We start from the raw sequence: 13,912 nt of genomic DNA on the forward strand, positions 1-13,912 counted from the left end.
AGCTACAATGTGATTATCACTACAGTTAGCTACTACATGATGATTATCACTACAGTTTAGCTACAATGTGATTATCACTACAGTTTAGCTACCATGTTGTGATTATCACTACAGTTTAGCTACTATGTGGTGATTATCACTACAGTTTAGCTACTACATGGTGATTATCACTACAGTTAGCTACTACATCGTGATTATCACTACAGTTAGCTACCATGTGGTGATTATCACTACAGTTTAGCTACAATGTGATTATCACTACAGTTAGCTACTACATGATGATTATCACTACAGTTTAGCTACTACATGGTGATTATCACTACAGTTAGCTACTACATCGTGATTATCACTACAGTTAGCTACCATGTGGTGATTATCACTACAGTTTAGCTACAATGTGATTATCACTACAGTTAGCTACTACATGATGATTATCACTACAGTTTAGCTACAATGTGATTATCACTACAGTTTAGCTACAATGTGATTATCATTACCCAATTCACTACTACAGACTATATCACTACTGATTATATCACTACAATTGATATCAAATTTAGTGTCAACACCCAAGCTGTGTAATACTTTTAATTACCAACAAATCTATGAAATTAATTCAATATAAAGAGCAGATCAAATCTATAAAATACTATGGTACATCAAAGATTTATCAAGTCAATATCTCACCACTAGAGGGCAGAACATCATTCCAAGGAGTGATTAGTCAAAAACATCTCCATTGAAAAACTGAATCAGTAAATAACATTACACATATATTTTATCGAAATTATTAATGTTGAGAAATTCATAGCTTATTTTCGCTCTTCATTAATGAGAGCATATATCAAGTTACCATGGTAACATTATCCTAGCCACACTCAGATAGTGATCTAAATAAATCAAATGTTTTGTAACAAAGCTAGCTATGAGGTCAAAGGTTGCTACATAGTGTACAAGGTGGATGATACCCTAGTGGGAAGCGCACATGATCGTAAAACAGTTTGCTGTTGTTTTCCAAATGTTGATTTCAATAGAATTTCTCCTGTCCTGCAAAGTACATGGAGAACAAGACAACTCAAATTTTGTGATTTTTTTGCTTCATTAGTGTGCTCTTTGAGCAGCAAATTTTTTTTTCACGCTCAAATTTGAGTTAATCTGTTCACAGTTTCTGTAATTTTGTATTCAATTCAATCTTAATTTTTGAACAAAACAGACAAATGTGACATCACTTCAAGCTTTTAATCAAAAAATTAGAAATTTTCGCAACATTTAATGGAGAAAAAAGCAGACTATAAATTGAACTATTTTGTGGATGGTGACAGAAATTGACTTTGCCACTCAACAGATTAAATCACTTAATATCTATCCTAAATAATCTAAATTTTCAGTGCTTTAGTCTTTGCAACAATAAAACTGACTTTATTATTGATTAAATTGCTACTTACACGGCAAATCTTGAATCTATGAAGGAAAAATGTATTGCAAGCAGTGAACAAATTTTGAAGACCTTCAATATACAAAGTGAATATATTCAACTCACTTTTATAGCAAACAGTATCAAACAGCTATTGTACAAAAAAAATCAACTGGTAAAATCTTTTTACAAATTCTTTGTTTTATAGAAAATTCAACATTAATAATATGCAAAAAGTAATATAATCAAAAAATGTAATCAAAACAAAATTGTCAACTATAAAAAAAAAAAATTAAAAATTCTTGGGAGTGACAACACAGTGGATGGTGATGTAATGATGGACAATAAAACAGTGAGATGTGATAATTAGATGTTATTCTAGACATGTATGCAGTTCTATGAGGGTATGTTGGCTGTAATCCAAACATGTTACATTACAAGTGTGCAAATTCACGCCAAGTTAGATGTTACAGCTATTTTATATGACATTTCAACTATGTTTTATAATGAAATAACGAGAAATTATGGATGTTAATGGCAGAGACAGCAGCAAGAGTGTACCATGTTCAATATGATCTGCTGTTGAACATTGGAGGAAGAGCTAATGAAAACAGCAAAAACTAAGAGCCAATGAAAACAGCAAAAACTGTTACATTGATTCTGTTACATTGAATCAATGAAAACAGCACAAACTAAGAAAAAAACCTGGGCAACTTATTTTGTTATAGTGTTCAGGAGAGTCTCAACAACTAACCCAAACTACAGGTTTTTGTGAGTTTTTCGACCTTTGCTCTCATGAGTGGTTGCCAGGTAGTGACAGGCCATGTCAGGAATATGATTTTTTAACATTAAAATGATTGACATTTGTATTCGATCGTCAAAAAAGTACTTGTCCATATTAAGAGATATTGCTCTGGAACAGCATTCAAAATCAGCCATTTTGAATACATGTATATATGAAACATGATGTATAACGAATATATAAAATTTGAATATAATCAGTCAAAGTATTTAAGAGATATGGCTCTTGAAGCCCAATCATTAAAACAAAATGGCAGTCAGTCAGCCATTTTGAATCCAATCTGAGAAAAAAAAATGCTGTGCATCAGAAACCCGTAATGTCTAATGTATGTACCAGGTTTGAACGAAATCCATCCATAAATGCCAGAAATGCTTGATATTTGATGATTTTTTGGCACAAAAATGACCACCATTCGTCCATTTTGAATAGGATCGTCAAACCAATATACCTGTTTATCTATGACATGATGTATAATGAATATTTAAAATTTGAACATAATCAGTGAAAGCAAGTCAGAGATATGGCACGAGAACAACATTCATTGAAACAAAATGGCCGCCAGTCGGCCATTTTGAATCTTATCTGAAAAACAAAGTTTGAACAAAATCCATCTGTAAACAGCCGAGAAATGCTTGATTTTTAGGATTTTTCAGCACAAAAATGGCCGCCATTCGGCCATCTTGAATCAGATCGTAAAACAAAATGATGTGCAACAAGGTCCTATAATGTCTAATGTATATACTAAGTTTGAACAAAATCCATCTGTAAACACATGAGAAATGCTTGATTTTGATGATTTTTAGCACAAAAATGGCCACCATTCGGCCATCTTAAATCAGATCCTGAAACAAATTGACGTGCATATGTATAATATCATATATGATGTATGTGTGAAGTTTGATTGTGATCGGTCCAGGCATTTCTAAGATACAGGTCCGGACGCACGCATGCACGCATGGACACACGCACGGACACACAGAGGTCAAATGCCAGGATGTTTGCTCCAGAGAATATAAAATATTTCATTTTATAATCATAGCTGCATATATTGTACATATAAAACAGTATTACTGCGAGTGATGAGTAATCGCAGAAAGTTGCCAAACCACACAAAAATGGCAACCGTTCCTAATAACAGTTGTAATATTCGATTGTGTATCCAGTCTTGTTACCAGACTTTATATGATTGGTGAAATTTTGGCAAATTTGCCGAGATGATCCGGCACAACTAACTTTGGCCATCCAGGGTGGCCCCCAGATACCACCCCCACCCCACCCTGCATCTACAGGTGGTTAGCTTATACTAGTATTACATAAGCATAAACCTTTTTTTGACTCAGTCTCCATACGTTTGCCCAAGTAGTGAACATATTAAAGGTTTGGCATCGAAAGTAGTAATGTGTTAAGGTAGTATACAGTAATTTACAATAACATTATAAACATATATGCAATTACTTTGGGATAACGGAACATGTGATTAAGTCTTCAATGAATTTTTTATTATTTTTATTATCCATTTCACTTATTTATATGGTCTAGAAAAATGTTTGTAAGCATTTTAGCTTTCCTGTTCCCCCTGGTTTAGTGGGGTGCGAGGTGTGAAATAAATAAATAAATAAATAAATATAAACATTTATATTCTGTGAAATGTTGGTGAAATCCAACAAGTGTTTGAAACAACCATCTCCTACACTTCACAGTGATCATCAGAACATACTCATTTATTTTGCCAAGTTATTTGGTCACAGCTATTGGTCATCAGCAAAAGCATGATATTAATAGTTTTCATAGAAGACGTTCAAGGACAATGACACAGTTCCCGTTATCAATTTTACAAATAAATTTGTATTCCCCAATCTTGGACTAATCCAAAACAGAATATCTGATGAAATATGTGCCATCATCAGGAACACGTACATAGACTCTTTTTTAATTTCCAAACTAGAATTGGTTCAGAGTTTATATAAATTATCTAGAGCTTTGATCACAGATGGATTTATAGGTGATTTTCTGTTCTGTGTGAAATACCTGTATCACAAAATTTGTGAAAGACATAGGCCAAAAACAAATGATTTGATTTTGAACTTCAATTTTTCTTTTTTATATTTCTATGTCGAAATGTTGATTTTTGGAGGGGATGTGGCATTGAGGTACAATTACTTTATCAACATTGCCCATCATTAAAAGTGTGTAGCACATTATTAAGCATGACAAGACTCGTAAAATAGTTTCTCTTTTGTAGAAACCTACGCAATGTTTTGACACAACTAAGATGCTATGACCTGTGTTTGTCCTGTTTGATTTCACGCATAATGCAGGATCTCGCAGTGAGCGACAAAATCGTTTATTTTGTGTTATGTATATATGTACATACATAGATTCACTTCTATGAGGTATACTGAAAAGTTAGATGTGCATATATATACATATGTTAGCTTTTAATAATTAGGAATCTCTTTTTACAAGTAGAGAGGGAGACTTCACCATGTTGACCTTGTAGTTACTGTCATATGCTGCCTTCCTGTTGATTTGGTAAAGTAGCAGCGTCTGGCAACAACGCCTGCTGCTGTTCAGCGTCGTTGGTGTTCAATGTGTTCAACTCCGATACGTGACTAGCGGTATCTCCACAATCAACATTCAAAGTTGTCTGTGACCCGCCATCTAAAGCTCTATTCCATTCTTTAGTAAAGAAGTCCTCAGCATAGTGTCCATGGTTAGCGGTGCTGGTATTATGACTGAGCTGATGTTCCATCTGTGTAGCCCGTCTCGCTGCTAGATACATATTTTTACGTATCTTCAGATACTGCATATCAGACTTGATCAAGACAGAATAATCAGGTACATAATGCACACTAGGAGCACTTCCTGGATTGCTTTGGATACTTTGAAGGCTGCCACGACTTGATATCGACTGAATACCTAAAAATAATAAAATAAAACTCAGGATTGTAACATCTTGATGAATACTACCGGTAATAACACTACCATATTGTTTTGAACACCAAAATAACACTGTTGCCAGCAACTTTGCTGTTTTGTTGTTGGAAACAATATGGCGGTGACAATACATATAGAAGTCAGTTTCAATATATTGTGAAATACTTTATTTTAGCTGCAATTAACTTTTATCTGAAAAGAATTTTTGGGTGTTTTGTATGGAATTTATTTTCACTGATTTTTCACTGAGATGAATGTGAAATATAGGAAAAAAAGTATATTCGCTGGATTTTATTTTCACGGAATCATCCCTTCAGCAAAAATAACGTATTCTACAGTAACGAATATTGATATACAAGTTTATTATCCTTCCTAGGAATACTTGGCGTATAAAATTGCGTGATATTGCAACTTTAGGATCACAAATTTTAGCTGTTACAAACTTTCATAATTTTTCGCTCACTTACAAAATGTGGCTCTTGTGAAATTAAATAAATCAGATAGAGAAGACCAAATTTCACCAAAATATTGTTTTAGACGAAATTTGCATGGACAAATAGGACTATACACAAGGCTATATCAGATAAAATAAGATGTGAAAATAAATGAGTAGTCACTATTGTTGAACTCACTCATGCGATTGAAAAAATTGTCTAGCGAGGCAACGATTTTTAATACACAGACATAGAAAGCTAGTTTCAGCACAAACCATAGACAACATTTCTAGATTCCAAATTCACTAATATATGCATTAATGGAATTTAATGAAGACTATAACTCATGTTGCACACAAGAAGTTAGATTTTCTTTTGTCTCAGACACGAGTTGTATGTCCCAGTTTACTATTACTATCACAAACATTAACTAAGCTGTGCAAAATTTCTAAACGCAACTGCCAAAAAAAAATCCAGTTCTAATAACGTAATAGAGTGTAAGGTAAGATTTAACAAGTAAGTAACGCAATCACACAATTAATAATGAAAACACACTCAGAATGAACTCCCCTGTGCTATTAAGTTATTAGAGACAACTATGACGGCATAACATAGATATTGGAAATAACTTAAATTAATTAACAAGTAATGTGTCTGTCAAAATAAAGGGTATGATTTAACAAAAACTATATTTGCTCTATTAAAAGTGCATTAGGTGTTCATTTTGAACATCTAGAAAAAATCTGATTAGTTCATCCAGCTGAAAATTTAATAATTGCATGAATTTAAACTCCCTATTAATAGAGCGTTTGGTAAGCAAGTTTTCAGCTGTACTGCATATCAGGGTGAGCAAATCAATCTTGAATATTTCGGCCCCTGGATCGGCAACAACAATCATGTGATCATGTAGGAAATTTTAACGTGCTTATTGTGGCTGCTGATAGTGTTCATAGACAAATTTAGGTGAAGACATTCACAGATATGAACATATCAAACTATGTTATTTATTTCTTTTCACAATCTACTGATCTTTAAGACAAATAGAAGAACAAGTCTAGAATGAAAAACAAGAATTTGCTCATATTTATTGTAGTACATAAAACACAATCCCAGCTATATGCATCATAATATGTGGGTTCTTATGAATGTTAATGTAAAATATTTTGGTTTAGCAGGAATTAATTTTTCGCTTTTTCCTGAAAAATCTTTTTGTCTTCTTTTGTACAGAGTTTATTTTTCACCGATTTTTGAGACTCTAATGTACAATAAACCGGTATATTTAAACAAGCAGCCTATCGGCTGAGATAGCTCCGCTGTTAGCAATGCATATTTCAATTAAAGAACTGAAGACATCATTAGAAAATGAACATTATGTATAGTATCAAAGCAATTGGACTTACAGTTTTTAACAAGAAGTCGAAAAAATCACCTTCTACCAAAAATGACAAAAATATTCACCAAAATTAGAGAATTGAAGATATCATCACGAAATGAACAAATCTGAGAGAGGTCCGCATGTAGTACCTATATATGTAGTATCAAAGCAATTGGACTTGCGGTTTTTAACAAGAAGTCGAAAATATCACTTTTTACCAAAAATGACAAAAATATTCACCAAAATTAGAGAATTAAAGATATCATTACAAAATGAACAAACCTAAGAGAGGTCTACCCAAGGTACATATACACCACGTATCAAAGCATTCAGGCTTGTAGTTTTCAAGAAGAAGTAAAACATTGACACGGACAACGACGGACAATCACTCATATGATAAGCTCCGCTCGACAAAGTCGACAGCGGAGCTAAAATGGTATATTTGAGGGATTTTATTTTATGAATCATCTTTTCAGCAAAAATAGCTAATAATACATTCCAAGTGAAAATAAAATATTTTACAGTGGTATCTTCAAAATGTGTTTGTATAGGATGGCAAGCTTGCATTTCAAATTGTTGAATTAATACCGGGTACTGAGAATAACTAAGCATCAGATTTGTAAATGTCTATGAAGAGTTTAATTTTAGTGCAAAGGCATGCAAATCTAGCTAGCCGGCATATGAAATGAAGCTGTTATCGAGTTGAAACAACTACAATATCATATCATACAAGTTTATTTGTTGCTAGATTTTTTGATAAAACTAGCTTTTAAATTGAAACAATTCTAATCTACCAAATTTTGTTTTTATTATGTTTATTTTGAGTTTTTTTTGACATGATTGAAACCAAAAATGTTCCAGAAATTTACCTGATGATGTATTTAAAAAAAATATTAACAAAAAAAAAAGTCAGTTTTGAGCTAAAAAATATTTTATCAAAAAAATAAATATAAACAATTTGGGTTAATTTTGATAGAAGTTGACCTCATGCTAGCACAAACTGGTTGACACTGATTAGTTTGTTATCAACACAATGAACAAACACCTCAAATTATAGCATATGATCATGTGATGAGATAAGGTCAAAAGTTCATATTGCTCAGAAAACATGAGAAAAAAAAAGGAAGGGAAAAAATTGTACCATGCATAATTACTGCATGGTAATTACTGGTACAAAAAATGTCACAGAAAAATGAAAAAAAATAATACTCCATAACTCAATATGTAAAATTTTGAAGTTGAAATAACTGAAAGATTAAATGAAATTGCTGCATCTGAAAAATATTATAGTCTCAATATAAATAAGGCGGACGAAACATGTGACATCAAGCGGCATTAATAATAGAATTCTGCTTGGATTGTTCTGAACCACCATCACATCACGATGACACAGAACTGAGTCTATTGAATTTTACGTGTCGGCATTACGAGTCCAGTTCACAGAGCTTCAACAAATAATCAACAGAGATAACCTCATTCATGTCCCTCAACTATCACTCGACAAATTCATCAACAGAATATTTTGGGGAGAGGGGGGTCAGAAAGACTGCACATAGTTTAAACCTTGTAACAACTTACAAATTTAAGCAGAGAATACAGTTACATAGTGCAACAATATGCAAATTTTATGGGCATTGACAAGAAAAAAAGCAAAATAGCCTTCAGTCGGCCATTGTTGTTCAAATCTTTAAAAATATACGACATACATCTGTAACCCAATATGTATGATTCAAGTATAAAATCATTAATTTTTTTTTCTCCAAGAAACAGTTTTGTACACATTCACATATTTCAGGAATTTAAAACTAAATGGTCATCAGTTTAATAAAATTTGATCAAATTACAAAATCACACATCTTATAGTATTACCTATGAATATAGTACTTGTGTACAAACTTTCAACTGAATATTAGTGAGGAATGGGCAGACATGAATAAAATAAAAAAGACCACAGATATGCAAGACTCCTGAACCCCCCCCCCTTTTTTCTCATCTTTGAGAAACGGTTCCAGACATGTTTAAGTAACAGAATTTAGCAAATTTGAGGACCAGAATGGCTGCCAGTAAGCGATACTAGATCAAATAGTAGCAAAAGTCAATGTGCATATGTAAGTCATCTAAATGTGCATGTGCCTACCATCTTCCCTACCCAAGGAATGTTTGTTTCAGATCACCCCCTTCCCCCTTTACTATGATTTGCACAGCTATTGTTCTATGAGACACGTCCTTGCTGATATTTAAAGCCATAAACAATAACCAACCGAAGTTTATTTGGGTTGGTTTATTTGCAAGTTGTGGTCTATTTACATAATTCACGCCACAAGCTATGTCAACAATAGAACGTCGAAAAATAACTTGTAAATGAAACCGAAAAGAAAATGTTGCATGCTTTATTGGAATTCGGTAAAACATCACAAATTTAAGCAGTCTGTACGCTACCTTACTGATCACACCATGACCGTTATCTGACTTGAAAACAAAAATCGTTTGAAGAAATGTTGATTCCAATGTTGAAAATAACACTTTTTATGAAAATACTAATGATTGAAACATTGATGAAATCGTTTGGAGATTTCATGTAAGATGTCAAATACTGACTTGATGTCAAATAGTTTATCTTGCTTTCCTTCATGGCCGGTGACCTTTTGCTCTACCTTATTCACAGACTGCAGTCTTACTGTCGTTAAGGTAGCGAGAAGGGAAACATAATTTATAGTTTAATGGAGTTTAGGACTTTCCTCACCAGTTACTAAGCATGCAGTTATGGCAATGTATACGTTTTCAGAAAGCTGAGATATAGCAGAATACGATCATATATGTTTCGTCTTGATATTTGCTCAGGGGATTAAGTTACGATCGTTCCCGTTAACCTCCTAAACATAGAGTTTTTTTGCGGGATTGGCCGTTTCTCGGTGTTCCTTTTTTCTATGTTTCTGATCTTTTCACTGTTGCTTTATAAGATAATGATCTTTGAGAATGCGTCTCGAAATTCTTATGAGCCCCATAGTTCTGGAGATAACGCCTGTTGAACTTTATGGACTAAATTTTATGAATGTCTTCCTGTTCCCAAGGCCGTAACTCATCGTCAACGGCTCACATAAACGTCCATGAGACATCATATTTTAGCCCATTTTGTGGCGAATAGATTGTTTAATTTATACATCATTAGCGTAGAGAAAAGTGTTGAAAAATGACATCTTCAATAGTTATGATAGTCAAAAATTAGTTTTCGTAAAAACTCAATAAAAAGTTTTTTCGAATTTAGCCACAGATAAACAGCTAATTAATGACAAAATGTCGTGAAAAATTGGTTGATCGTTTCCTAAAACGTGACAAAACTTAGCAGTTTCGGCGAAAGTGGGTGCTAACTTGAGCAAGATGGCGTACCGCGCAATTAATTTATTCAAGTCCCTTTGTTATGTTGAACAGCGTCAACAGTACAATCGGTTCTCTAAACATAGGGCGGGCCTTCATGACAGCATATATTTACTTACGGGATATACATACCTTCAAGTACAGATATGTTTGCATTACTCTCAGCCTATGGAGAGTGTACCGTTATCGGATTTGTTATAATCAGTTAGCCCTAAGTCAGCACTCCCGGATTCGCCCGATACCCCGCCTGGGCGATCTTATGGAGGATTCGATTTTTTTTTAGAAAAATATGGACCAAAAGATCGCCCGGGCGATGTTATGGCAGATATTGCAAAGCCCATCTTGTCTGAAAAAATAACCCTGCGCTGATAAAAATGGTCTCAGAAAATGTTTAGAAAAAATAATGTTTCGCGTTGACCAAATGTAATCATTCAAAGTATAAATTCAAAGTGTTTTAATACGTTGGCGAGAGGTCGCATTTTACGTGAACAAGAACATGTACTAAGAAGGAAAAGCAAGCCAAAGTTGAAACGGGGTGCATCATGAACATGACACAACACACACTGCGACAACTGAGTGATCAGTGACATCATTTTGGGGTGTAATTGAACTTTAAGTACTTCTTTGCGAAACTTGCTGCACGGCGATGCTGACATCAAGTGTATGTTGACCGAAGTTTGACCCCAAATCACGCACTGAACTGGCGCGTTACCTTAGCAACCTTTTTCTTTCGTGCTCCGCGCGTCGATCTAGTAAACTTATATCCGACAGTACTGTAATTACGCAACTTGTATGCAACTCTGTACTTTGAATATATCAACATCGTTTACTTGGTGCACTGCTTTTCTAATTACGCAAATTTGTTTACAATATTGTACCAGCTCTAAATATTTCAACTTCGTAATGTATTGCTTTCATGATAACTACGCATAATTCATTTTATCTTTTACTATTGTTAGGGCACTGACCCGGGGTATTGGGTCTGTGAATATTTCAATATTACTGACTTGATAATGCTTTGCATTCGTTATAATTACGCAAACATAAACATGGGCGCATTTAAGTCACTAAAAAGGATAGTAGTTGGGTGTGTACGGAAAGTCAAGAAAATATTTTAAATACTTGTGATTCATCGATGTTCCAATGATGAATTATTTTATTCGAAATGAAGTGAATATGTAATATAAACCATACCGTGTGGCATATTAAATTTTACTATAATATAATATAATGAACTCTGGGCAGCACACTTTGATCGCATTATTTACGTACATTTCGACTGAACTCTACTAACCACGTGTTTGAATTACGTGCGGCATTGGGTAATGACCTCCAGAGTTCACGCACTGGTATTTGAATTTGGACCACCCAGCTTGACCCGTCGACATATACCGCTATATCCACTGTTTTTTTATCGGTGTCACCACTCTCGTCTATCTCCGCCAATTTTGTTTTGAGTTTTCATATTCCGGCGGCGGCATCTTGAAATTCTTGTTCTAATAGTCTTTTAGCAACGTCTAAAATTTTTTGAGTGTTTTCTCTGAATGTGGTTTCAGATATAATAGAGGAGGCGGTAATCCCATATAGCTACTAAATTTACGCATTGCGCGACGACCCATTCCAATGCCACGAGCCGCGATCACCAGCTTACGATTCACATCAAAAGAATGTCCACTCTTTTTTGACGCAGGAAAAATGTCAGTCACGGAGTTACATTTTTTATTCCACTCTGTGGGCTGGCTATAATATGAGCCCAGGTCACTTTCATTTAGATATCTTTTAACGGCGTCGGAGATTTTTCGGCGGCCAGTTTTTTTTCATTTTAGAACTCCTTCCCATGATATATTAGGTTATTAAAACACCGAGAAACCTTGAAATACTATAATGTAATGTTTGTTTGTGCTTCGATCGCATAACGGACACTACTTATAGATTACACAGGATATATAATAAAGCTGGATGGTCAACAAATCAGTATGCAAATTAAATCCTTTGTCTTCAGTCTGTCATTCAACATGATATGTAAATGCATGAAGGACGTGTTCACCTACAACAAGTTTCTGGGAATAAATTGAAATTATGCACCAAATGCACCGCGCACTGTAAATTCAGACCAAAGATAAAGAAAGTACACAATATAAGGTTGCATAATCCGGGATTTTTAGAATTTTTTTTTTTTCTAGTTTTTCCCCTCTCGCTACCTTAAGGGTACTCTCATCATAACTCTAAGCCAAGAGAACTGAAAAACTGCATTCTGGGTAGATCTTTTTTGATTGAGGTAACACACAAGGCTGCCATGATTGTTAACGATCATTGCAACGTTCACTTTCCACCACGGCCAGGGATATTTTATACAGTTCAGTTGCTATTGTTGTCAATTAACCAAGAATCCTCATTACATATTTTGCCACTATTTTTGCACAACAAATAGCAGATGAGTACTTTAATAATAATATTGATTTTCTGATTGGAGCCATAAGTGTTTTGATTATAAATTCTAAAGCTAAAAGAAATACAGTGAGCAGTTTACGTAATATGGAAAAAAAATTACAAATATCATGAGTAAATTATATGCTAATTATTATGCAAAATTATGTCCATCCTTGACCAAAATCCTGAAGAAAACACTGTTTTGTGTCAAACGCGTTACCTACCTTGAGCATGGAGAGCTTGTTGACCAAAATGGGAAAAAGGTCCTTGTTCGAATATGAGTTGTTCTTTACCAACATTCACTTCTACTTTGCCAGTTAATATTAACACAAAATAATCCACAGGTTTTCCTTTCTGGTACAGATACTGTGATGGTTGATGTTTGCTGGTTTTCTCAATTTCCTCCTTGAAAGAGTCATATTTGACTTCTACGATCACATCTTGTGTAAGTAGACGCCGTAAAATATTCTCAGAGATTAAATCTGCTTTAAAAGCTTCAATTGCTTCATAGAAAAAACAGAAAATAATTTAGGAATAAAGTTGAATACTACAATACTACATACAGAAAAGCAAAAAGAAATCTACAGCTGCATCACTGTGTTAAAATCAAACGACGATTTTAAAATATAAATCAAAGAAAGCTTAGAAAGAACTCCCATGTGCTGAGAGTATTGGAGACACATTAAATATAATTCGAAATTACTTAGCTGAAAACTAATTATGCAAATCAGAAAATTAATATGACCAGATTTGAGTGTAAAACTAATGAGGTCTGCGCAATGTAACAGAAAATCTATGTCTCCAAGTTTAATTGAAATGTGATTAGAACCAAAAAATTATGAATTATTATGCTTATTAAGGAATTAATATGAACAGATTTTTACCCCCAACTAATTAGGTTTGTACATTGTCCTAGAGCATCTTTGTACTAAGTTTCATTGAAATGGAATAATTAGTACCGTGAAAACTCCAAAATTTCGACCCCTCTAAAAATTCGACCGCCTATTTGTTTGCCGGGTTTCGGTGTTTTATTTACCTCAAAATTTTCGACTCCACTAAAAATTGCCGACTCATTCTTATTCGAAAATTGCGACCAGTTTTAGTTTTCCCCCAAACGAAAAAAAACCCGATGTGAGCGTTCAAAC

At 34.0% G+C, this 13,912-nt stretch overlaps 1 protein-coding gene across 1 annotated transcript in view; it reads right to left on the bottom strand.

Annotated features, from left to right (window-relative positions):
• Positions 1–555: 555 nt before the first annotated feature.
• LOC100372331 (metal transporter CNNM2-like) overlaps positions 556–13,912 on the bottom strand; it is a 29,264-nt gene continuing 15,907 nt past the window's right edge. Inside the window, exons 4-5 of the mRNA XM_002737162.4 lie at positions 12,992–13,270; positions 556–5,135 (exon numbers count right to left, since the gene is read on the bottom strand). Coding sequence (XP_002737208.4) covers positions 4,723–5,135; positions 12,992–13,270 — 692 coding nt within the window. The 3' untranslated portion in view covers positions 556–4,722. The remainder of the gene's footprint in view (positions 5,136–12,991; positions 13,271–13,912) is intronic.

Source organism: Saccoglossus kowalevskii, chromosome 10 (genome assembly GCF_978046115.1).
Source record: "Saccoglossus kowalevskii chromosome 10, keSacKowa6.1, whole genome shotgun sequence".
Lineage (NCBI taxonomy): Eukaryota > Metazoa > Hemichordata > Enteropneusta > Harrimaniidae > Saccoglossus > Saccoglossus kowalevskii.